The following is a 25,320-nucleotide window of genomic DNA, read 5'->3' on the forward strand; positions in this document are numbered from 1 at the left end:
CCGATGTGGAGGGCCCTCTGGGGTCTGATTCTGGGAAGCAGAAGCCCCAGCTCGCCTGAAAATCAAAGCCAGGGCCAGCCCTTCCCCCGCAAGCACAGAGAGCCAGGACGTGGACGGGGTGGTTTATTGTGTGAAGAGGCCGATTGTACAGAGCAAAGATTGTACTGACACAGGTAGGGTGAGGGATACCCAGAGGCCAGAGCTGGAGGATGGAGGGGTGGTACCCTGTTCCCTCTGGCCCCCAGTCACCCAGGCAGTGGGCAGGGGCAGGGAGGATGGAACGGCTCCCTCCCCACCCTTCTACCCCCATTACTGGGTAACAGGGAGTCAGGCTATATCCAATGACCAGGGAGAATACAGCAGGAGATCCTCAACACCCCGCTCCAAACCCCTAAAATGCATGAGGTCCCCTAGACTGGCTTCAGCAGTCTACGAGCCCTCCGTTTCCTCAAGCAGCCTGGCCACCCTCCTTCCTCCTCCAGGCCCTGGCAGCAAACTGGGCCTGGACCAGGTCGTTTCAGGCTAGGAGGCATAGGAGGGCACCCCTGCCCCTGCCTGGGTGCCTCAAGGGACAGCCCACAGCTCCCTGCTGGGTGACCCATGAGGGCTCAGTGACCTGGTGGCCTCTGGGGTTGATGGGCAGCACAGAGACGGGTCTTGAGTGGGGAGTCAGAGGGAGGCGGGGGCTCTGGCCAGGGCCTGCAGCCCTGGAGATGGGAGGCTCCTGGGAGTCCAGCCCTTGGGGGTAGGGGTGGGGTGATCAGAGCCTGTCCCCACCAACCCAGCCACCAGGGGCCTTCAGGGCCTGCCACCCGGGACTCAGCCCGTCTGCCAGCCCCAGCTCTGACTGTGGCAACGTAAAGCCTAGAAGAGTGGGTCAGGGAGCATCAGGGGCCCAGGGCCCACACTCCTCTGGTCCCAGCTCCGGTGGGCTTCCGTCCTCACACCCGCTGGATCTCAAACAGCTTCACATCTGTGTCGTACCAGACAGGCGGGTCCACATTCCTGCGGAGGGAGCGGGCTGTCACGGGGCTGCCAGGAGACCTTGCAGAAAAGACTGAGGAGGACCTAGGTCGTCCAGCCCAAACCCCTTCCATCCTGATGTCCCAGCCCAGGCAGTGAGTGGGTGCCCACCCTCAACTAGACAGACCACCCCGGTTGATTTTCTTGACGTGAACCCCGCTATCACGGAGGGACCCAGAGCTGAGGCCCCCCGCCGAGCAGCCCCCCCTGAGCGGACCCTCGGGGGAACACCGGACCCCACCTCAGATAGATGACGCCCCACATGTAGGTGCGGAACCACACGGCCGTGCCTGAGTTGGCCTGGTACTTGCGGATGAGGATGGGGTGCGGCACGGGGAGCAGCCCCACCAGGGTGCCGTGCTGCAGGAACCTCAGGATCTCTGACTCGTCTGTCAGGCCCCTGCCGGCAAGAGGGGGCGGTCGCCCGCGATGTGGGAAAACCCATGCCGCAAGTCAAGGGGAAGCACGGGGGCCCGTGGGCCCAGCCACACCCTGCCCAGGCCTGGGCTTGCCCCGCCTGCAGAGCCCCCCTGGGGCTCCTGTCCGCCATCCCCAGCCCCCAGCCCCACCCTGGGCTCACTTGTCGATGCAGATCTTTTCCACCTGGGGCACCAGCACTTGGAGCAGCCTCATGATGGTCTGCAGCGGCAGCTTTGACTTCCAAGAGAGAACCTGAGGGAGCGAGCGGGCTTCCTGGGGCTGGGAAAGCAGCCCCCGCGGACAGTGGGAGAGGCCTGACCCCTGACCCAGAACCACAGTCTCCCCAAGGCAGGAAGTGTCCCCGCGCACCACAGCGAGGGCCTGGCACAGGGCGGTGCCCACGAACGGTGACTGTTATTCACGCTAAGAGCTGTGGCCTCTCACGAGGCATACACTACGTGCCCAAAACTGTCCCCTTGGAGCCTCACAATGGCATGACCAAATAGGACCTCTGGCCCTGTGGAAGGGCAATCAGTAGTGACCACAGGACACACATGAGGAAGTGGACAGGTGTCTTGGGGAAAGACGCTGGAAAGGAAAGTTTACTAAGAAAGCCAGCACCGTGGGCCGCTGAAGCTCACCCCTGCAGCAGAAGTCTGGGACAGTGTAGACCAGGGGTGGGGGTGGGGGGGAGCAACCGGGCCAGAGAGGCCAAGGTCACCCAGCTGGAGTGACCCAGAGCCTGGCTCCCAGGCCGGGTTTTGAATGTGGCACATTCCCATCGGAGCCTTGATGGAGCTGTTCTGGGGCCAGAAGCCCCGTCCGCCCCGCCTCAGAGCCACCTGCCCGAACCCTCACCCATTCCGATGTTGGGTTCCACTGCCCACTGGCTGATGCGCTGGATAGTCGCCGCTGCTCCCGCCACGCCTGGTCAGGCTCCTGGTCTCAGGGAGGGGATGGGAGTGAGAGGTGGAAGGAACGGGTGCAGAGTGGGGACAGAGGCCGGAGGGGCAGCCCTGCTTCCCAGTCCCTCCCACAGCCTGGAATCCAGGAGGCAACGAGGCCTCCCTACTGGCTCCTGTTGGTGGGGGGCTCGCTCCCAGCAGACGGGACAGCCCAGCCCAGCACCCTTTGCCCTGGGCCCCAGGCCCTGCCCGACCCAGCCCAGCCCGATGACAGGTTTAGGGCCAGGGGCTGGCTGGGCTGGCCGGGTAAAGGCCAGCTCCGCGGAGATAAGCCTGATGGATGGGGCGTCTGAAGGCCACGCAGGCCTGGGGCCGGTAAACAAGGGAGAGGTCTGGGAAAGCAGCCCCCCGCACGTCCTGGGCGCAGGGCTCCTGCCCTCTGCTGCAGGTGACCCCGGAATGCCCTGGCCCGGCCCAACGGCAGAGGCCAGGGAAAAAGGGAGTCCCCGTCGCCCACCTCCGTGGCCGGGCTGCCCTCTGCCGAGCTCTGCTGGGACATGGGCTCCAGGGATCGCAAGGTACCATCCTCTGACACCTGGGACTTCTCTGTCAGCTTGTCAATGCCTGGGAGTGGGAGTGGGTGGGTGTGAAGACACCTGCCACAGGGCCCTTCTGAGAAAGCACCTGTATTGGGCCCCATGAGGCCCCCCTCTTTCCCCCACTCACTTTAGCCATGCCTGATCCCCCCAACATGCAGTTCTAAGGCCCAACCCCCCCATACCCAGCACCAAACCAGCCTTCCTGGGCCTCCCAATATCCCCTCCCCATCCCCTCAGCTTCCCAACCCAGCCTATGCCCTTTGCCAGAGATGGGATGACATCCCAGAGACCCTGCCCATGCCCCAACTGTGCTGGCATACACACACACACACACACACACACACACAGGCCCCGCCACCTGCCAGGCCAGACCTGGGGTGGCCACCAGGCTTGTCTTGAGAGTGCCAGGCTCGGCGGGGGCCGCAGGGCGGGAGCCCTCCATGGAGGCGCCCTCCTGTGAGCCAGTTCGGGACAAGGGCTCAGGTGGCCGTCGGCGCCGCTGCAAGGCCTTGTGGATGGCGGGCGGGTCGGCGGGCAGGTTGGCCAGCTGGTGGAAGACGCTGCGCTTTCGGATGATGGCGTAGACCAGGTTGGAGTTGCCTGTAAGGAGGGAGCATGCCCCATTCGGGGAGGCCCCCTTGCCTCTTCCTCCGCCTGGGCAGGTTTCTGGGAAGGGGGAGTATGGAGGACAGGAGGGTGTCTAACTCCAGGCTGGAGAAGGGCTGGCACCTGGCGGTGTGTGCCGCTGTGGCTACACTGGGGTGTTACCTCACTGGAGAAGAGCTTCTGGGCAGAGCTCCCCCCATGCCCCTCCCCAGTACCTTCCAGAACCCCTCGCAACCTGGCACTCTAAGGGGTAACCCTGGGAAAGTGGGGCAGGCCCAGCACGTCAGAGTCCACACCAAGCCAGCTGTCCTGTACTTTGACTGTGTCCCTGAGCCAGGTCATCGGGGAGGAAGGACGACATGGCCCTTGCTCCACGGCCTACCCTGAATTCCCTCGACTCTGGGCCTTCAAGGCCCCACCCAGCAATCGGGTCCTGCCTCTCACCACACTGTCCTGCTTCCAGTTCAACATCTCACCCCAGGGCCCTTGCATAGGTTGTCCCCAGCCGCACCCCACAGTGCTTTTTCTACCCCACCATACCTCCATTCACCCCTCACAGATCAGTGGAAACATTATTTTGGAAATTATAGTAACTCCTAAGTCACCAGACACTGTGCTAAACGCTTCTTGTGGCTGATTACTTATCCTCCCAACACCCTCGGGCATAAGGACTCCAGTACTACTGTTAGAACTGTCTTCCAGGGAACCTGGGTGGCTCAGTGGATTAAAGCCTCTGCTTTCGGCTTAGGTCATGATCCCAGGGTCCTGGGATCGAGCCCCACATCGGGCTCTCTGCTCAGCAGGGAGCCTGCTTCCTCCTCTCTCTCTGCCTGCCTCTCTGCCTGCTTGTTATCTCTGTCTGTCAAATAAATAAATAAATAAAAATTAAAAAAAAAAAAAAAAAGAACTGTCTTCCAGCCGAAGACATTAAAGCCTGGAGAGGCTATGTGCCCACAGTCACAAAAGTGACAAGTGGCAAGGCCCTCCTGACACCAGGCCGTGTGACACGGACAACACCCAGCGGGTCCCACTTCCCTGAGCTTCCCTTTCATCTGATGTAAGGGGACCTGTCTGGGTGGCCATCTGTTTAAAGCCTCCCTCCGGGCCTCTATCCCCAGCCGTGAGCTGCACGGGGCAGGGAGCACTCCGTTTTGCTCCTCCCTGTAGCCCCTGCCCCCAGCACTGGCTTGGTATGCAGCCGATGCTCAATAAATGCATGCTGAATGAAGAGGGGGGAGGCAGAGGGTTCTCCCCTCCTTAGACAGACCGGGAAGGTGTCCTTGTGCACGGCCCATCCCAAGTCCCACCGCTGAGGCCCCGCTGGGGCCCAGGCTGCCGCCTCACCATCGAACTGGTACTGAATGATGTTGTTGAAGGCCTCCAGGAGAAAGAACACCAGGTGGTGGTTCTGGGCAGCGGAGAAGAGGAACCAGGTGGTGGAGAAGGCCTCCAGCAGGTGCAACAGCTTGTTGGCGGCCACCATGGACAGGCTCTTGAGGTAGGGGGACACTGCGGGGACGGGCCAGCTCACTCCTGGACCCAGCCATCCCCACACGCCCTCGGCCTGAGCTCCCGCTGCCAAGTCCTCCCTGTCCCTTGCCTATAAAATCCCCCGCAAAGCCCAGAAAACCCAGCCCTCGGAGGCTGAGGCCACACGGGCCACACTCTGTAGAGCTCCAGGAGGCCATGTGGACCCCCCACCCCCCGTCCCTTCACCATGTGGAGAGTCGCACTGTTCTCTGAGCCACTCACACATGGCATCTCGCCCACTCCTCCCCATGCTTCTGAAAGGGGGGTCGGAGCAGAGGGAACCAGCCCCATTTCATAGACGAGGAAACTGAGACTCGGGTTTGTAAACTCGCCCAGAGATCCCAGTTATAAAATGGACTGGGCAGGGAGACAAACTCCAGATCTTTAAGTCTTCCTGGAATATCGGACTGGAATCACAACGCTCCACGCATCATCAGAAACTTATTTTTTTGGCAGAGCCTGGGAGGGGGAATCCGAGAGATGAGACGTGTGGGGACGGCCTGAAGTCACATACGGATCTGGGCGCTTCCTTGTCTCACTCTCCCTCCCTCACCAGCTGGGACAGGGAGAAAAAAGCATCTTCTTGGGTTTTCTGGTTCATAAATGCGTTCTCAGTGCCAGGTACACTTAACCAGTGCTCAGTGAGAATGCGTGAGACCGACCCAGCGAACGAAGCAGGAAGGGAAGGCAGGGTTCTGGCCCCGGAGCTCACAGCGCAACTAGAGCTCTGTCCCACCAACTCGGGAGTCCAAAGCACTCCCATCCAGAACCGTCCCCTCCACAGAGGGCCATGCTGAAGCCATCCTGCCTCAGCTCACGGCCACCCACCTGGCTGAGCCCAGCAGGCCAACCAGCCTGAGCCCCTCCCCTCGGAGGCAGCTGTCCCCAGTCCTCGCTGGAGGGTAGGGTGCACCCTGCCACCCTCAGACCGCGCCGTCCAAACCTGCGCCGTCCAACACAGTAGCCGCGAGCCACTGGAGGCCACTCAACGCTTGAAACATAGCTAGTTCTGAGATGTGCCGCGCACGTGAGACACACAACATTTTGAAGACTGGGTGTCAAAAGAATATGAGATATCCCAGTAATTTTTATGGGGGTTATAGGTTGATATGATGGTATTTTGGATGGTGTGAAATACATAAAATATATTATAAAATTATTGTCACTCCTTCCTTCCTCCCTCCCTCCCTTCCCTCCTCCCTCCCTTTCTTCCTTCCTCCCTTTCTTCCTTCCTCCCTCCCTTCCTAACTTCCTCCCTCCCTCCCTTCCTAACTTCCTCCCTCCCTCCCTTCCTTCCCATACGGCTACTAGAAAATTGACTAGTACAACGTGGCTGCCATCACCCCGCTATGGGTCTGGCTACCGGACTGGGCTGTTTGAACCGCGGCAGGCAGGCCTGTGGCCTGGCGCCACCTGGTGGTGAGCACGGGGAAGGCGGGCTCCCAGCACCCCTACCGTTGACCACGATGGTGAGCAGGCAGTCGAACAGGGGCTGCAGCCGCTGGTGACCGCTGGTGATGATCTTGTGGAACACCTGCGCCAGGAGGCAGAGGGGTGGCCGTGGGGTCCCCTCTACCTGCAGACTCAGCCAAAGGGATGCCCCCCATGCCCCCAGGTCCTGGCGGAGGGAGCCCCCTCACCACAATGAGCAGGTCCGCGTGGGTACCGGTGAAGACCGGGATGTCCATGGGCACGCGCACCGAGTAGGGCTTGTTCAGCCGGACCCCGAAGTTCCGCTCCCCGCTCAGAAGCAACAGGATGAAGACTCCGATGTGCATCAGGCCTACCCGGGCTGTAGCATGGGGTACAGAGGTCAACACACGGGGTGGTGTGGGGGCTCCGTAGGAAGGACTGCGGGGCAGGGACCCAACTCAGCAAGAAGCCCCTTCCCGGGAGGTCAGAGACCCGAGCCTCAGCTCCTGGGAGGCAGCGCAGACTGGTCAGACCCGCCCCTCTACAGGGAAGCCCCCGGGGATCTTATGCCCACCCCAGCCTTACAATGATCCGCTCGGGCATCATTGAGGAAGTAGAGGATGGGGACCAGGATGTCCAGCACATCACTGCTCTTGAGCACAAAGAAGAGGAATTTCTGGAGGGAGGGAGTGAACGGGTGGGCAGGGTCAGAGGGGAGACCACTCTGCCCCACCCTCTCCCCATTCCGGGACCCTTCCCAGAGGCTGTCCCCATCCCGGGCTAGCCAGAGCAGCCGCTCCCCACCACAGGGCACGCCACGGCCCACCAGGCTGGCAGCCCACCTTATTGAAGTCACAGAGCTTCCAAAAAAGGACTAGCAGCTCCTGGTGGAACTGGATCTTCTTGGTGGAGTTGGGCAGGTAGGTCTGGAGCAGGGGGTTGGAGAGCAGCCGGGCTATGCCCTTGAGGATGAACTGGAAGTCCTGAGTGGGCGACAGCGGGGTCTGTCCCGTCTGGCTCCCTCACAAGCACCTCCTCACTCCCCCCCGAGCCTGGTCCCACCTCTAGAGCCTGAAAGGCCCAGCTTCTGTCATCAGTAGCTGTGCTGAGAAGCCCCATCAGGAAGCCGAAGCCAGGGCAGGTCTGGAGGGAACCCCCACCCCTTCCCCGGACCACAGGCTCCCCCATCCTTCAGCAAGGCTGCTCCTAGTGACGCCCCCACACCCACACCCAAAACCAGCCCCTGCCCACCGGGACTCCGTGTGGACAGATGCCATCCCCCTACCCCTCCCCATCACCCTGTCACACCAGAGGCACACTCTAAGACTCTCAAAGAGCTCTCACTTACTAAGCACCTCCTACAACAAGAAGAGGAAGCAGTTGCTGTCCCCATGTTACAGTAGCAGAAGCCAGAGCTCTGGGAGCCCAAGAACCTCCCCCAAGGTCACAAGACCCACAATCTCAGCTCTGCCTGGCCTCTAAGTGCACTATCCTTCCCCCCACCAAAACCTGACATCAGAACCGCCTCTTCCTGGAAGCCTGCCCAGTTGTCCCCACCCAGTTGAGGCCATTAGCCCTTTTCTGCATCTCAAAACCCTCAAAATTCTGCCATCACTATTGCACTTGGGGTAGTCAAGTCCATGGGGACCGTGGTTCCTTCCTAGAGGGGTCAGGACCCCCCCAGCCCCATCTCATCTCCACCCCCTCGCTCCCCTGCAAGGCCATAACCACTGTAGCAGGTGGGCATTGAGAACTCGCTGGAGCAAGAGCGGGGTTCCACTCACCTCCTCCCGATGGATGCGGGACAGGTAGTTTACAAACAGGTTCTCGGGTCCTGGAGGCTGCCGAGGGTGGAGCCTGGGATAAGCAGGTGGCTTCACCCCTTGCCCCTACCTTGGGCCTAGGTGGTGGCAGCTGTGCCCCCTCAGACATCCCCAGGCTACCACGAGGTGCCTGCTGGGTATCCCTCGCCCAGCTCTGCTAAGGAGAGTGCCCAGAGCCTGGTGGGGCCAGCTGCCCTCCCCGCCGCTCCCATCCTTACATCCGTGTCATCCATGGCAGTGCCTGTCGTGGTGCCGTCCACGGTGGGGCTGGTGCTGGTGGCACTGTCATGGTCCAAGGTGACAATGAGCACCTGGGCCGCCTCCTCCACCAGGGGTTCCCGGTAGTCGGAGAAGAGCAGGTGGTTGTAGGGGATCCCGTAGCCCACAGGGTCATAGGCACACACGGTGTTGAGGAGGGAGGTAAACAGGGGGAGGGCATGTCTGCAGCAGAAGAGGAACAAGGCTATGGAGACCACCCCCCAGGGGGCCACACGGAAGGGTCCCTCAAGACACCCCCTCCCTCGACAAGGGTTCAGTGCTAGCCCCAGGCTGGGGGCCAGAGAGCAGAACCAGGCTCATCCCTCCTCGTCCTGGCCTGCCTCCGGGACCCAGGCCAGGCTAGGCCAAGGGCAGAGGAATTGATACCAAGAGCGGGGCAGCCAGTTATGGGGGAAATCATGTGCACCCCCCTTAGATTTTCCCCCAAGGGCTAAAGCCTATTAAAAACAAATTATAAGACTATGTTTAGAGCAGTTTTAGGTTCACAGCAAATATCATGAGGAAGGAAAGAGACTGCCCCGTGCCCCCCACCCCCTCCCATGCACAGCCCCCCCCCCCCACTACTGACATCCCACAGTGGAATGGCTCGTGCTATAATCAACGGACCTACACTGACCCATAATTTAGATCAGGGTCCACTGTGGTCTCTGAGGGGCAGGTGCCCTCCCCCGGGGCTTCAAAGCAGGGGGCTGGATGCCCCAGGGAGGGGGCTTCCCCTCGAGGAGCGTAGCATGCGTTGGATCACCCAGTTCCCAGGCCAGAGACTGACATCATTCAGAGATCTGTAAGATGTCAGGGTTCAAGTTCCTTATCTTACAGGCAAGGAAACTGAGACCCGGAGAGGTTAAGTGAGTGGCAAAGCGTGGCCGTTTGCCTGATAACGCTGGTGAGAGGGGAAAAAAAAAAAAAACAAAACCCTGGCCAGCTTTGGATTGTGGCTGGAGGAGGGAGTCTCCTCGCTTCCCTTCTCTTCTTTGGGGTGGGGAGGCGGGAGTTGGGCAGAAGGCCAGCGAAAGCTGAAGGACATGGCATGCCATGCAGGAAGGAAGCAGCTGAGCCATGACCGTGGCAGGGTGGGGGGCGGGGGGGGGTGCGCACTAATTCCGATGCCTCCCGCAGGGCCTTGGGCACAGCTGCTGTCGTGGGGCTGGAGCACCCGTAGGTGCTTTACACACTCTGTCCGGCCCTGTGACACCCCCAGAGCCCAGGAGCGCCCCCATGTGGGCCAGGCTTCCCCACCCTCCAGGGTGTTCCTTACGCCCCCTCCCCACCCACTCTCTACGCAACCCTGCCCCAGACAAGCCTCAGGGAGCCCCTGAGAGCTTCCAAGGAGGCCGGTCTGAACCGAGATGGGTTGCGACTGTAAAACTATACTACGGATTTTGAAAACTTCACGTGGAAAGGGAATGTAAAACCTCTCTGTAATTTTGCATCTCGAGTACATGTTAAATACTAGTATTTGCTGTGTATTGGGTTAAGTGAAATATTAAAATGGATTTCACCTGTTTCTTTTTTACTTTTCTCATGTCACCACTAGAAATGTTCAACTTATGTTGACATCAGCATATGTGGTTTCCATTGTATTTCTGCTGGACAGCACAGCTCTGGATGGGAGGACCCAGGTACTGGCCGGTCACCTAGGGCTTCCTCCAGGGGGACACTGGACCCGCGGGCATAACAGGCGCCGTTAAGTTACAAGCCATCACCACCAGGGGGCACCACCTCCCCCTCAACTAAGACTCCAGGAGGGCGAGCGACCTCTGGGGCTGCCTGGAGCAAGGAGGAGAATGGAAAGAAAGGCCAGCGGCCCCCTCACCTGTTCTCCGTGGAACAAAAGAACTGCACCCACGGGTTGGTGCTACCACTGTCCGGAGCTGGGGGCAGGTACATGGCCTCAGAGAAGCATGTCAGCAGCAGTTTCAACAGCTCCATCCTTGGGGGGGGGAGGGTACGGCAGGGGGTTCAGTACCTGAAGATCTCCATTCTCCAGGAGGGTGCGCCCCCCCTGCCTAGTTCCAGCACAAGTCCATGAAACAAAATGACTCCATTTTCTCCCTGCCAGGCTGCTGCGGAGTCACGAGTGGACAGGGTCTCCTTGGAAGACCCCACACGTGGTTCCCTCTCTGAGCCAGGGAGTCGGGGGGCGGGGGCAGGCCTGGAGTCTAGCTACACTGTGGGCTCTGGGTCCAAACAAAACTCACCGGTTCAGGTCATGGATGTAGTTGGGCTGGGGGGAGTGAGCAAAGCCCACACCAGCCTCCCAGATGTATTCACAGCTGTCCAGGGAGTGGACGTCCTCCGCTGAGTCCTGGGGACACGGTTCGGGGGCGATCAGGCTGGGGGTGGCCAACCCAAATCCCCCCACCGTTGTCCCTGGGGGCAGAGACCCTCATATTCTCCTAAAGACAGCCCCTTAAAATGTCCCTGGTGATAATGTACAAGGGAAGAGATGAATGTTCTCAACGTCTTGAAAGCTAATTTTTCTTCTCTGGTTCTTTTATTTGCTCAGTCCAGCTTGGGGGCAGGCAGAGATAGAGAGGGAGGGGAATGGAATTGGGTGCACCTGGTGATATGTGGGGGTGGGGGGGGGCAGAGAACACTGAAGGTCAAGTCCATGGGCCCACAGGAAGTGAGCAGACCAGACCTCCTGGGTCCAAGCCCCACCCCCACTCCCCACTGCCCAGGCGAGGACAATGGGTGCTTGTGCTCAGACTCCCGGATAGAGGGGGCAGGGCCAGGCACCAGCTGGCTCCTCTCCAGCTGTGCCAGTCACCAGCCCCTTCCCAGACCTGCCCAGCTCTTCGGGGGCAGCCCCTGCCCCCGCGGGGTCCTGCCTGAGGGAACTTCAATCCCTAACCCAGGACCAAAGCCCTCCCAGCCTAAGGGTGGGAGATCAGGGGCTCTCACCACAGTGCTCCTGCGGTGGCTCTGGACAGTGAAGTCTGGGCAGAAGAGGAGGTCGGCGATGGCCAGGAGCAGGGACTCAGCGAGGGGCCGGGCGTTCTCATCATCATCGTCTCCCTGCTCAGGATATAGCACAGGCCGCCTCAGTGGTCAAGGAGAAGGGGCCCCAGGACTTGGGAGTTGGAAGGGGGTTGGATCTGGGCCCAGGCAGGCACTCATGGGCAGAGGGATGAAGGAAGACACAGAAGGAAAAGGAAGTAGATTCCCAACCACCCCAAACCTCCTTAGGCAGAAGGGGGCTGGGGCCCGGGAAGAAACCTCCCCACAGGCTGGAAGGAGCCAGGCCAGGTCCCGAAAACTCTAGAGCCCCGGGCCTGCTGGGAATCACTGGGGTCCTACCCTCGCCCAGTTGCCTGGAGATAAACCCAGGGAGGGGAAGGGTGGGGAGGGAGAGCGCCCAGCTGCCCTGCCCCTGTGTCTGCCCAGCCGAAGGGGCAGACGCCCATGTGGGAGATGCCTGGGCCGCAACCCCCACTCCCCTTCCCCTGTACTTCCCAAACCCCACAAGAGATTTGGAGGAATGTGACAGGTCCTGAACAGGTTCCCTTCATCTCGCCACATCCTTCCCACCCGGCCCCACAGCCAGGCCCACAGACCCCTGCTCGTCCTGCCCCGGGCACTGTGGACCAGAAGAAGCCCCTCCAGTCAGGGTCCTCAAAGATGTAGGGCAGCACGCGGGTGAGAAGCCGGCTGCAGTTCAGGACAATCTGCTTCTCCTTCTCCGAATGGCAGCCGCTCTCGGCTCCCTGCACCAACTTCTCCACAGCCTGTCGGGACAGGGGGGGGGAGTGGGGACATCGCGCTTGCCGCCAGGATGGGCGCCCCAGGCTTCAGAGGGGGAGAGGCAGCAGGGTCAGCCAGCCCAAGGGGACGGGAAGTGGGTCAGAGAGCAGCCTAGGGCCTCCCCCGGAGAGCCCAGCCCACCGCTCACTGGCTGAGACCTTGCTAGTGGCCACCTGTCAGAGTCTGTTTCCTTGTCTCTGGTGACATGAACTGTGGCTCGCCGCACAGGGTGAGCTGAAGGGGCTGATGTGCGGACGCCCTCGCAGAGGGTGGCTGCCAGGATCTCCTCCCCCCCCCAGAGCCCAGCCAGTGGGGACAAGTGGGTACAGCCAGGGGACTGCCCAGACCTGGACAGGTGGGCTGTCATGGCAAACCTGCTCTCTGGGTCTGCAGGGCTGAGCCGGCTTCATGGGGAGGGTGGGAAACGGCTCCGCAGGGAGCAGCCGCCAGGGGCTGAGTGCCTTCCGCTCACCTTGTAGCACAAAGTGGCCAGATTGGAGGGTGACTCCTCCCGCACGGCCCGGATCTCTGCCGCCGGCACCAGCGCGAAGACGTCCTGCACTGAGGTGGCCGTGTCTGCCCAGAACTGGTCCCAAAAGGCATCATCGGTGGCTTCCACAGGCTGGGGGAGGGGAGCCGTGTGTCCAGAGTTGTTATATAATCCCTCTCCAACAGGCCCACTGTTTGCCCAGTCTGTAGATAAAGGCGCCCTAAAAGGGAAGGCACAGCCCCCCATTCCATCCCTGCTGGCGCACAGGTGCCCTCCTATGGCGGGGGGGGCGGGGACAGTCTTCAATCATTGTGAGCCTCTGCTGGTAGAGGCAGGCAGGAGACACTTGGCACAGATGTCAGAGGTCAGCCAACCACTGAGTTCGGCAGCCAAAGCCTAACTCAGTCCCCAAGGGACGGGGTAAGTCACCATCCTCCTCTGGCCGGGCCTCCCCACGCGGGGACCCCCCCCCCAGGCCATGCTGCTAGGTCAAGTGCCTGGGGGCCAGACCCAGGTTTTGCCCCTCCCCGAAGGAAGAAGACAGGGGATGTGTGCTCATTTCACCTAAGCCCACCCTCACCGCCCCCCCTCGCCCCAGCTTTCACCCTCTCCCTGCACACCCAACAGGTGCCCGAGCTAAAGGAGCCAACCCCCGTGGCTCTCTGAGTGCACCTGCTCCCCCCCGGAGCCCACTGCCAGTGCTGCTGTTCAGGCCACTCTTGCCAAGGCTCCACCTCCAAATTTACGTCCTCAAACCTGCGTCCACACCGCCTCCAGCCCATGTTCGAGGCACAGCACCAAAGGCACTGTTCCCTCTACAAAGACCTTCAGGGCTCCCCGCTGCCTGCAGGATTGGGCCCAACCGGCAGCCAAGATCTTATCTAACATGCCTACACGCACACACGCGTGTGCACACACGTATGCGCACATACACACTGCACGTGGGAACACGCACACCTATATTTGCTATCCCTGCAACACAACGCCGTCGCCACTTCTCTTTGCCTTTGCTTGGACTGTCCCCTCTTCCCCGCAGGCCCATCCTTCTAATGCATTCCCAAGTCCCACCGGTCTTATGGAGGCCATATGCCGTATGCACACTTGTGCCTTTTGAATCATACGGACAGTCGCATAGGGAGCCAGTTTGAATCATAAGCTCCACTTCTAGAAACCTTTCCTAAGGAAATGACCAGAGATGTGCACATAGAAGGAAGTTCGCTGATGTGGTGTTGTTGATAATAGCAAGAAGCTGGAAGGAACACAAAGAACCAGAAAGCAGGGAACACTCAAAAAGTTAGGGCCCTTTCATATACTAGAATATTATGCAAACACCAGCGCCATGTTGCCAAAGACTACTGATGAATGAAAAACGATCACGGTACAACCCTGGGTGAAAAAGATAAGCTATAACACGAACTACACGATGGTCATGATCTTTGCTAAATTATATAGTCATAAAAGCCTGGGTGAAAATGACAGAATGCTCACAGCGATTATCTCTCTAGGTGGGTTTTATTTTTTACTTGTATTTTTCTGCAAATACGTATATTACTATTTTTTTTAAAGATCACAAGTAGGCAGAGAAGCAGGCAGAGAGAGAGGAGGAAGCAGGTTCCCTGCTGAGCAGAGAGCCCGATGCGGGGCTCGATCCCAGGACCCTGGGATCACAACCTGAGCTGAAGGCAGAGGCTTTAACCCACTGAGCCATACAGGCGCCCCTATTACTATTTTTTCCTTTTGAATGTTCACCTGCTAAGAGGCCAGGGTGTCCAAGGCACTCTTCCGAACAGCAGCCCTGCAGGAGACCTGAGGTCTCCATCAACCTGGCCACCTCCATTCTCTGGAAAGGTCATACAGGCACTGCATCCCACAAATACACACACAGGATACCTTACTCTGACCATCATAAAAACATATACATATATATAGCGTTTAAGAATAATTCTGCTCTGGGGCACCTGGGTGGCTTAGTCGGCTAAGCGTCTGCCTTTGGCTCAGGTCATGATCCCAGAGTCCTGGAATCGAGTCCCACCTCGGGCTCCTTGCTCAGCAGGGAGCCTGCTTCTCCCTCTCCCTCTGCCTGCTGCTCCCCCTGCTTGTGCTCTATCAAATAAATAAATAAAATCTTTAAAAATAATAATAATAGGGGCACCTGGGTGGCTCAGTTGGTTAAGCGTCTGCGTTCGGCTCAGGTCATGATCCTGGAGTCCCAGGATGGAGACCCACATCGGGTTCCCTGCTCAGCAGGGATTCTGCTTCTCCCGCTGACCTCCCTCCTCTCATGCTTTCTCTCTTTCACAAAGAAATACATAAAATGTTTTAAAAATTTAATAATAATAATAATAACAACTCCGTTCTCTGAAGCCTCTTCTTCCCAGAATTCTCCCAGAGCTCTGGACTGACAGGCTTGTTCCCACCCTGCAACCCTGCTCCCCACCCTCAGTCACTCATCCAAGGCCCTGACTCCAGGGGTCTCAAGGCACTTGCCTCGAGGCCCCAGTAGCCCACCGGCCCTTCTTCCCTGACCCTGCAGCTGGGGCCGATGGCAGATGCACAGCCAATATTTGTTCAGGGAAAGGCTGTCATTAGTCCCAGAGATCCCTTCAACCCAGTCACTGGGCTGGCCTGAGCACCAGTGGGGCTGTCCAAACTCAGGGCTGGCTTTGAAAGCCTCACCAAGGTCCAGGTGTAACCTCGCCCACTCCCCAAGCAATGCCCCCACTTCAAGCTACAGGATAGCAAGTGGCCATGGCCCACAGGACAGACCTACTACCATGGCCTGCTGGGTCCCAGAACTGGTAGAACAAGTTAGCTGGGGAGAACAAAGGCCAAAGGAGGGGCCTAGGGCTAGGGTTTGCTGGCCTCAGCCAAGGCAGCCTTCTAACAGTCCCTGGGGTCAAGGGGTACCATCCCCCAGTGTGGGTGGCCGGGGCTGGGGTGGAGAAGGACATCCTAGAAAACCTGGGGTCACCTCTGGGAAACTCCCCAATTTCTCCCCCTTCCTGGTAGCCCCTACCCCCTTAAAGGGGCAGAAACTCATCTGAGCACCAGTGGACTTGACCTCTGGCCTAGTTCATCAGCCAAGTGTCACCCAGGGACCGAATTCCAAACGAGGAGAGAGACTTAAAAGGAGACTTAGGAGGCCCCAGGCTAGCCCAGCTGAGAAGCCAGAGGACAGTCTCAGCCCTCCAGCTCCCACTATGGCCCGGATGCTTCAGCCTGGTGCCCGTGGCCTGGCTATCCCAGGCTGGCCTGATGCTGCAGGTTGTTGGCCAGGGTCACTGGAGCCCCTTGGGCTTCTGAGGGGAGAAACATGGCTCAGCTCCTGTCCCAGGTACCCAAGCTGGGCCCCACACAACCCAAAGAAGCTTTTAAAATCCAAGCCAGTTTGTTTGAAAAGAGTATTTCTGCTGCAGATGCGATGTCCCATGCTGCCAGGGCACAGGAACTGAGCAACTCAGGTGGGAAAACAGATATTCTTACCCGAGCTTTGCCAGCACCTGCTCAGGCCAGACCACCCCCCCAACCAGCTTGGGAGTCCAGCTGTATCTTTTGAACTTTCTGGGGGGTGAGGGGGAGCAAAGGACCATAGTGCTCTAGCCTGCTGAGGGTGAGCTGTTCAGGAGGGCCGTGTCACCACAGCATTTCCCCCCCCAAACGTGCACACATGTAACACGGACCCACCAGGTCTCACCCGGCCTACAGCAGAGTCTCTCCAAAAAAGGCAGGATCTAAGAGAGGGTCCCACCCACCCCAGGAAAGGTCCGGGAAACAGCCCAAACAGCTCAGCCTCAGGACCAGTGTCAGGCCTAGCCCAGGGCAGGAAGAAAACAGGATACAGCGCAGGAAGGCAGGGCAGGCCCAGCTGCAGCAGCTCATGCCCAGGCCACAGGAAAAGGTTCTGGGTCCGCTTGTCTGCTGCCCAGAACAAACATCTGTGTTCATGGCATAGCCCCTAAGGGTCTGAGACTGGAGGACACCCTGTGGACAGCTGGCCTGAATCCCCTCGGAGACACTGAGTGGCAAGGTCTGGAAAGACCGTCTGGGATCTGTTCTTCCTCTGCGGTCCAGGCCAGGTCACTACACAGGACAGGAGGTTTCAGGGTCTCTCCCTGCAGCCGGCCCGGTTCTCTTCCCACCTGCAGGGCTCCTGTGGTCTCTGGAGGGAGATCCAGCCTGGTATCTGGTTCCTGTCCTCAGCTGGGAAACGGGACAGCACCATCTCAGTCACCTCCATAACAGGCCTGCAGCCAGGAAAGCCCGAGGCACACTGCATTTTGGGGAGAAGGCCAGTGCAGGTAGGAATCTAGTCCACCCAGATCCTTTGGGACCCGGCTGAGCTAGTCCTGCTGGGCTGGCCAAAAGGACCCTGCCCGCTGAGCCAACAGCCCATAGTTCATGCCTCCAACAACGTGTTTCCTTCCCCAGGTAGGTAAACATGGGAGCCTCCCTCCTGCCTCTCCCTGTGGCCTCACATTGAGGGGCTGGCCCACCTGCCACCCACAGACCTAGAAGCCCCATCCCAAAAGAGCCAAGTGCTAGAACTGACCAGGAGTCATTAGGGAAGTGGCGAGAAGCAAAGTCTGGTTTCTGTCAAACACCTCTTACTGGGGATTGGACTCTCAAGAGGCTTGGGCATTTGCCAGGCCCCTGGCCTTTCTCTCGTGGGAACAAGAGAGAGTAGGACCAGAGATCTGGCCTCTGGAGCTGCGAGAAGACGGACCCCTCCATCCCACTCTAACTGCCAAGAGCAAGAGAGAGCCCTGGGGGTAAGGGTAAGAGGAAAGTCCCAGAGGGCAGCAGGTCCAGACTCCCTTGAAAGGGGGGGACCTGGAGAGTCAGGGCTGGGCGACTCTGTGGCCAGAGCAGTGTGGTTCAAGGGGTAAGGACAGAAGCGGTAGGCAGGGAAGGAGATGGGTCCTGTGTGTTGGGGGCAAAGAGGTGGCCTCTGTGCCACTCATGACCTCGTGGGAGCGTACTGGCTGAAAGACACCCCCAGACCCCACACCAGCCAGTCAAAGACAACCTGGAGGGTTCTCAGCCTGACCCAGAGAACAGAGGGTACCTGAAAACAGCCATCCCCACTGCTGGGCCTCAGAGGAGGAGCCCCCTGGAGGGTCGTCCCTGGCTGGGAAACGACTCCACGGGCCTGGGAACAGGTCCCTTTGCTAGGCTGCAGCGCCGCTCGCCACTCTTTGCATGTTCTCAGGAAGACCTCGGCCTTCCCTGGCTGTGGCCATCGACCTGGGCCCAGTGAGGCCGCTGCCACCGCGCACCAGCTGTTTCCCCGACCCGGTAGGCGCCGGCCCGGCTTTGTTTGCATTGAATCAGCCGGGTCTGTGCGTCCAGGAATCGCGGGCACCGAGGGCCAGGGAGGGGAGCAGGGAGGGGGTGGGGGGGCGGGAGTGGGGGTGAGGCTGAAGATGCGGGGCTGGAGGGGCGGGAGCGGGGGAGAGGTGGGGGGAGGCGGCGGGACAGGTGGCGGACAGCGGCGATGCAGGCTCAGGGAGTAGGCACACGTCAGCCTAAGGTGGCAGCAGCGGCTGCGGGCAGAGAGATATTCCCAGGAGAGGAGGCTGAGGGTGAGGGGCTAGGGTTAGGGGATGAAGCCCTAGGGTACAGGCCAACGGGTCCCGCTCCGGCCCTGGCTTCGGCGTCACCCTGCAGGCCAGTCGGTCCCCCATCTCCTCGCCAGCCAAGTTCGCACAGCGCCCCCCCCCTCCCCCGGCCCTGCCCAGCCCCCAGCCCCGCAGGTGGATGGGGAGGCCAGGGCCCCGTTCGCACCTGCGTCTTGGTGGTGAGCTGGATCACCGCCTTTCGGAAATTCAGCTTAGAGTCGGCCGACCCCATAGCGCTGGAGCCCGCTCCGGCCCGGCCCCGGCCCCGACTCCCGCCCCGGCCCCGGCTCCGGTTCCAGCTCCAGCTCCACGGCCCCCGCTGCTCTCGCAGAAGAGGAGCGGCGCACCCCGCCTGCCGGCTCGGCGTCGGCCCCGCCCCCACTGGGCTCCGCCCCGCTGGGCTCCGCCCTCACGTGGCTCCGCCCACGCACCTGCCGCGCCCCGCACCGCCCACTCCAGGCGCCGGGAGTCCGCTCCCGGGATCCACTAGGGCCGCCCGCCGGGCGTCCTTCTCAGCTGCGCCGGGTGCCTCCGCGCCCTCCCCTCGGAGCGCAGTCCCGGTTACATCTCTCCCATTTCCACTCAGGGGCCCGCAACCCTCCCAGCCTCGCGTTCCCCGCCCCCATCCCCACCATTGGTCCCCAGGCCACCCTGGGCCCATACTTTCTCAGCCAGCCCTCTCAGAGCTTCTTCCTTGTCAACCCCCGTCCTCCCCATCCCCCCACGCCTTTTTTCCCCCCTTTTTTCCCTGAAGCATCTGCTTTCTTGGTTCCCTTTTACTGACTTGTCAAACCCACATCACCGGACAGCCCCGCTGTGTTTGTTTTTCTTCCCCAGCCACAAGCCCCGGGCTCCAGGAGAGCAGCTCCCTGGTCTGATGAGAGTGGGAGTGTCCCTCCGAGTCCCACAACTTCTTTCTGGCCAGCTGTATTCCCTGAGAGTCCTTTTAAGTCCATCTATTTCAACAAATGTGTTGTGGAACTGGTATTTACTAACACTGTGTCAAGGACGGGGACATAGGGGTCTTAAGTCACAAGGCCTGTCTCTTACGAGCAATTAGCTTGGGAAAGAAACAAGGAAAGAATTAACCGTTTTTCAGCCGAGTGAGTCTTTATAGAGCCAAATTAATGATATTATTGGTGATGACGATATGAGGACAGTATCTCTAACCCAACAAAAATCTACCTCTGAGGTAAGTGTTACCCCGTTTTACAGCAGGGGAAATTGAAGTTCAAGGCACTTACATTATTTGCCCAAAGTCACACAAATACTAAAGAACAAAACCAAAAAAGCAAGTCCAACTCTGGTTCCCAAAGAGGCTGCGCTTTCACAATATCATCTTGCATGCTATGTCTGGAAGCTTCTGGAAATCCTAGACACTTAGAAAGAAGGTGGCATTTAGCTTAAATAGGAATTCCACAGGTGAAAAGCGAGGGGTGCACCATCTATCCAGTGGAAGGGTGGTACAAAGGCAGGGTAGGACAGGCATGGAGACAGGGAGGAGGGCAGATGGGGATGTTGCCCTGTCACTGAATGAGCAGACTGCACAAGATAGCTCTGTTCTTGCTCTAGAGGTGGGTTTTCCTGCTCTGGATGAAATCCTGGGCAGGCTTCACGGCTTTTCTAGTCGCTCCAAGATAACAAATGAATAATGTCTTTATTTGGCATTAAAAAAGTAATAAAATCCAGTCCATTCTACAAATCACCCAATCTCAGTCCAGGCCAGAGAGACATAAAAATTTGGAATCTTAGGGAATCTTAGGGAATTGCAAATTGAAACCTTACTGTGATAATTATTACATACCCATTAGAATGGGTTAAAAAAAAAACACACACAACAATACCAAATACTGGTGAGCATAAAGGGCATTTATACTTTCTTATAAAGTTAAATATACAATTAGAACAATTAATAATCCCACTCATGCTATCTATCCAGGAAAAATGAAGGCATCTATCCATACAAAAAGCCTGTGTAATGCTTATAGCAATTTCATTTATAATCCCCAAAGAGTGGAAACTACCCAAATGTCCATCATCTGGTGAATAAACAGAGTGGAGTTCACCCATACAATGGGACTAGTATTTAGCGACAAAAAGGAACAAACTACTGATACAAGCAGCAACAATGTGGATGAATCGCAAAGCACTGTGCCAGACACAGAAGGCAGCGTACTGTATTATATCATTTATGCGACATTCTGGGAGAGACAAAACAATGGGACAGAAAACAAGTGAGTAGTGGCCTTGGGCTGGGAGTAGGATGAGAAATTAACCATGAAAAGTTATGAGGGAACTTTTGGCAGCAACAAAACCCATCTCTGCTATGACTGTGATGGTAGTTTCTTGACTGTATCATGTTCGTCGAAGTTCATATAACTATACACCTTAAGAGGGGTGAATTTTATGGTATGCAAACTATACCTCAATAATTTTGACATTAAAAAGACAAAAACCAGGAGCAGGTGCCAACCGGCTGGTTCGAGGGAGTAATCGGGAGCCCTTTGGCCTGCGCTGCACTCAGAGCCATTTCAGGAATTTGCAACCAGGAACTCCAAGTGGCACCGAAATATTCCTGGTCATTCACGGGCCTTGCTCCTCCCATCAGCTTTCTTGGGATGGATTTAAATGAGTCCATTTATCCTCATCCAACCTCAGAAGGTCTTCTCCCTTCTGAGCATTTTGCTCCTCAGGACATTTTAGTGTCCATCCCCAGGAAATCTTACAAGGTCCCCGGGTATTCTTGCCCCCATAGGATGGAAAAAATATTAATATCGTCTTAAGGGATGTGACTGCTAATGCATCTAGGGAGGAAAATACCCATTTATCCCCACAATCTATTTATCGTCTCCAAGTTAAACTTAACATCCTCTCCAATCCCACCAATGATTATATATTAAATGCTGTTGGTTGTTGTTTGGTGCATGCTGAAGCGTGTAGAGGGACGACAGCCTAAAGACTGGACTTTGCTCTAAAATGTTGTAGCAGGGGCGCCTGGGTGGCTCAGTGGGTTAAAGCCTCTGCCTTCGGCTCAGGTCATGATCCCGGCGTCCTGGGATCGAGCCCCGCATCGGGCTCTCTGCTCAGCAGGGAGCCTGCTTCCTCCCTTCTCTCTCTGCCTGCCTCTCTGCCTACTTGTGATCTGTCTGTCAAATAAATAAATAAAATCTTTAAAAAAATAAATAAATAAATAAATAAATAAATAAATAAATAAATAAATAAAATGTTGTAGCAAAGGGGCACCTGTGTGGCTCAGCTGGTTAAGTGTCTGCCATCAGCTCAAGTTGTGATCCTGGGGTCCTGGGCTTGATCCACACATCAAGCTCCCTACTGAGCAGGGAGCCTGTTTCTCCTTCTCCCTCTGTTGTTTCCCTTGCTTGTGCTCTCTCACACACTCTCTCTCAAGTAAATAAATAAAATCTTTTAAAAAGAAAATAAAATACTGTAGACAAAGAACACCCAGGCAAGGTGAGGCAAAATGTGACAGAATCTTGATCTCTGTTGAGTCTGTGGAAATTGATTGTACTGTGTGCTCCACTTTTGTGTGTGTGTTTGAAAACTTATATAGTCAAAGTTGTTTGTTTTTTTAAAGATTTTATTTATTTATTTGTCAGAGAGAGAGACCGAGCACAGGCAGACAGAGTGACAGGCAGAGGCTGAGGGAGAAGCAGGCTCCCTGCCGAGCAAGGAGTCCAATGTGGGACTCGATCCCAGGATGCTGGGATCATGACCTGAGCCGAAGGCAGCTGCTTAACCCACTGAGCCACCCAGGCGTCCCAGTCAAAGTTTTTAAGGAAAAAAACTGGATCTATATGGGAAAAAATAGTAGTAAAACAGAGTTCTTGGAAGTTTAAAAAAATTAATTATCCTTATTAATTTGGAGATTCCCTAGTAGGAGCTTGGCTATGGTTTCCTATGTGGAAACTGTACCATGTCTTCCTTTTATCCCCGCTGTAAAGGAGGAGTTCCTGCCTGTGGTTCCTAGAGCCGCTCTTTCTGAGTTCAACCATCAACGATACAAGAAACATTAACTCAGAACCTGCTAAGGGCCACTTACCTTGCAAGGTGTTAGGGCCTGAGCTACAAAGGCAAGTTCCTACTGCCAAGAGAAGGCAACCATTCAGGCAAGAGACAGAGCCTTGGGGTCAAGAGTGGAGTCTGTCCGGGGCCCTGGTAGGGGAGGAATGGAAGAATGGTTACCAGAATCCAGAGGAAGAGAGACCAGTTGTAAGAGAGGGCTAACAGGACCAGCGACCTCACAGGGTCTGGAAGGGAGGGCGCCCCCTTCACTGTTCTCCTGCACCCCGATTTCCCACTGGTGCTTCCCATCAGTGGACGCCCAGACAGCAAAAGGGCAAGGGAGCCCATTGTTGCGGCGCACAAAAGCTTCACCCCCCAGGCATGGGGCAGATAGAGACGATGGAAAGAGAGCTGAACAGGCAGACGGAACATGTCCCACATGCAGGTGGGAGGAACACATGGAAAGAAGGTGCCGGAGCGCAGAAAGCCCGGTTTGCCCAGAGAACAGAAAAACCAGCCTGGGATGAAATGTAGAGTGACAAGAGATAAAGCCGGAGAAGCGGGCCAGGACCAGATCATAAAGGGCCGTGTACATCCTGTTAAAAGAGCTTTTATCTCCCTCTATGAGCCCCGAGGAGCCTCTGAAGCAGGGGAATAGTGTCATCGAATGTCATTATGTCTTGGCAAAGTCACTCTAGCTGCTCCAGGAAAGATAAAGAGAACGGAACACTGCGAATCCAGCTTGGGGGGTAAGAGATGACCAGGGCTGAGCCCAGGCAGTCACAGGTGGGACGGAGAGGAAGGACGCAGGTTGTCTCCAGGTGGAATCTGGAACTTGCTTGTCAATTTGATGTGTGTTCTGGGTGTCGCTGCTGTGTAACAACCTCCCACTAAACGTGATATACAACAATGATCACTTTATTGTAAATTCTGTGGTCAATAATTCGGACAGGACCCAGCTGAGGTGGCTTGCGTCTGCTCCACGATGTCTGCAGCCTCAGTAAGAAAAGTAGAAGGTAGGGAGGGTTCACTCAGAACAGCTGGGACCTGGAATCATCTGGAGGCTTCTTCATCATGCGTCTGGAGCCTGGGCTGGACTCAACCTGGTCTGGCCAACATACGACTTCTGTCTGTGGCTTGGGTCTCTCTGGTTCCAGGATGGAGTGTCCCAAAGGGTGCGTACAAAAAGAGGCTATCTCCCAGGTGACAGAGGAGGCAGCAGCATGGTCATTTAGTACTGAGCCCGGGAATAACATTTAAAGTCGCTTCCACCATATTCTATTAATTGAAATAATCACAAGCCCACCAGGTTCAAGGAGAGAACCTACACCCATCTCCCCAGTGGAAGAAGTGTCAGAGGAGTCAGCGCCACGTTTAAAACTGCCACTCTGTGGCTCAGTGGGTTAAGCCTCTGCCTTCAGCTCAGGTCATGATCTCAGGGTCCTGGGATCGAGTCCCGCATCGGGCTCTCTGCTAGGCAGGGAGCCTGCTTCCTCCTCTCTTTCTCTCTGCCTGCCTCTCTGCCTACTTCTGTTCTCTCTCTGTCAAATAAATAAATAAAATATTAAAAAAAAAAAAAACTGCCACTCTGGGGCACCTTGGCTGGCTGTTAGTAGAGCTGTGACTCTTGACCTTGGGGTTAAGTTTGGGCCCCACATTGGGTGAGGAGATTATTTAAAAATAAAAAATCTGGGGCACCTGGGTGGCTCAGTCAATTGGGTGTCTGTCTTCGCCCCAGGTCATGATCCCAGGGTCCTGGGATCGAGCTGTACGTTGGGCTCTCTGCTCAACAGGGAGCCTGCTTCTCCCTCTCCCTCTGCCTGCCACTCCCCTTGCTTGTGCTCTCTCTGTGTCAAATAAAATAAACTCTTAAAATAAAATTAAAAAATCTTAAAAACATAATAAATCAATAAAACTGCCCTACCATTGGTGATTCTGTCCCCCACACTTCACTCCCCCAAACCCAATCCTTCTCTCTCCTGACCTTTGCCTGTCTTCTCATCTCAGGAAATGGCACCTCCTAGGTGCTCAAGCCCAGAACCGAGTGTCACCTTTGGAGCTTCTCCTCTTGTCACCCCCACATCCAATCCATCACCAAGACATGATGATGTCATCTCCCAGACACAAATATTTTCTACCTCCCTCATCTCTTCTGCCCCCACATTTGCCAGAGTCCCCATGGCCAGCCCTCCCTGCAGCAGCCTCCATCCTGCCCTCTCTGATCTGTGAAACACCCAAGTCATTATCAAATGCAGCTCACAATGCTCCCCCATGAGATCAGGTCATGATCTCAAGATCCTGGGATCAAGCCGCATCCATCGGTCTCTCTGCTCAGCCGGGAGCCTGCTTCCCCCTCTCTCTCTGCCCGCCTCTCTGACTACTTGTGATCTCTCTCTCTGTCAAATAAATAAATAAAATCTTAAAAAAATAATAATAATAATCAGAAAGGCCAACACTGAATGGGGATGGCATGGCCCAGGCACTGTTCTAAGCACTAGGCCTGTGTCAGCTCTCAGTAGCCCCATGGGGGCTACTGGTCTTAAAGGAGGTCTGAAAGGAGTAAAGGGGGAGGCCACAGGAGGACACTCAGCCTTAGCACCCTAAAGGTCACTCCACCAATGACAGGCCTGGAGGTTTTAAACAGCAGGGATTTGAGGCAGCATACGGAAGCACTTCCTGACCACAAGGACGGTGAGAACCTAAAATAATTCCCCTCTCAGAGCAGACAGTTGTCTGGGACACACTCAGATGGTGTATAGGGGGCGGGGGGGGGGGGCGGCGGGGAGGGAGGTTGGAGATGGGCACGAGATGACCTCACTCGCGCCTTATCCCGCCTGGCACTGACTT

At 57.1% G+C, this 25,320-nt stretch overlaps 1 protein-coding gene across 1 annotated transcript; it reads right to left on the reverse strand.

Moving 5' to 3' along the window:
- Nucleotides 1-106: 106 nt before the first annotated feature.
- HID1 (HID1 domain containing) lies at nucleotides 107-18,809 on the reverse strand. Its single transcript, XM_080826594.1, has 19 exons — nucleotides 18,620-18,809; nucleotides 12,818-12,967; nucleotides 12,159-12,329; nucleotides 11,506-11,619; nucleotides 10,800-10,906; nucleotides 10,415-10,531; nucleotides 8,538-8,760; nucleotides 8,281-8,337; nucleotides 7,339-7,479; nucleotides 7,082-7,172; nucleotides 6,724-6,875; nucleotides 6,539-6,617; nucleotides 4,898-5,062; nucleotides 3,320-3,547; nucleotides 2,866-2,972; nucleotides 2,302-2,382; nucleotides 1,604-1,695; nucleotides 1,265-1,423; nucleotides 107-1,005 (listed from the first exon to the last, which is right to left on the reverse strand). The coding sequence occupies exons 1-19, from the start codon at nucleotides 18,683-18,685 to the stop codon at nucleotides 942-944; spliced, it is 2,364 nt and encodes a 787-aa protein (XP_080682720.1). The 5' UTR covers nucleotides 18,686-18,809; the 3' UTR covers nucleotides 107-941.
- Between the last annotated feature and the right edge of the window lie 6,511 nt (nucleotides 18,810-25,320).

Source organism: Martes martes (assembly GCF_963455335.1).
Source record: "Martes martes genome assembly, chromosome: 16".
In the NCBI taxonomy this organism is placed as follows: Eukaryota; Metazoa; Chordata; class Mammalia; order Carnivora; family Mustelidae; genus Martes; species Martes martes.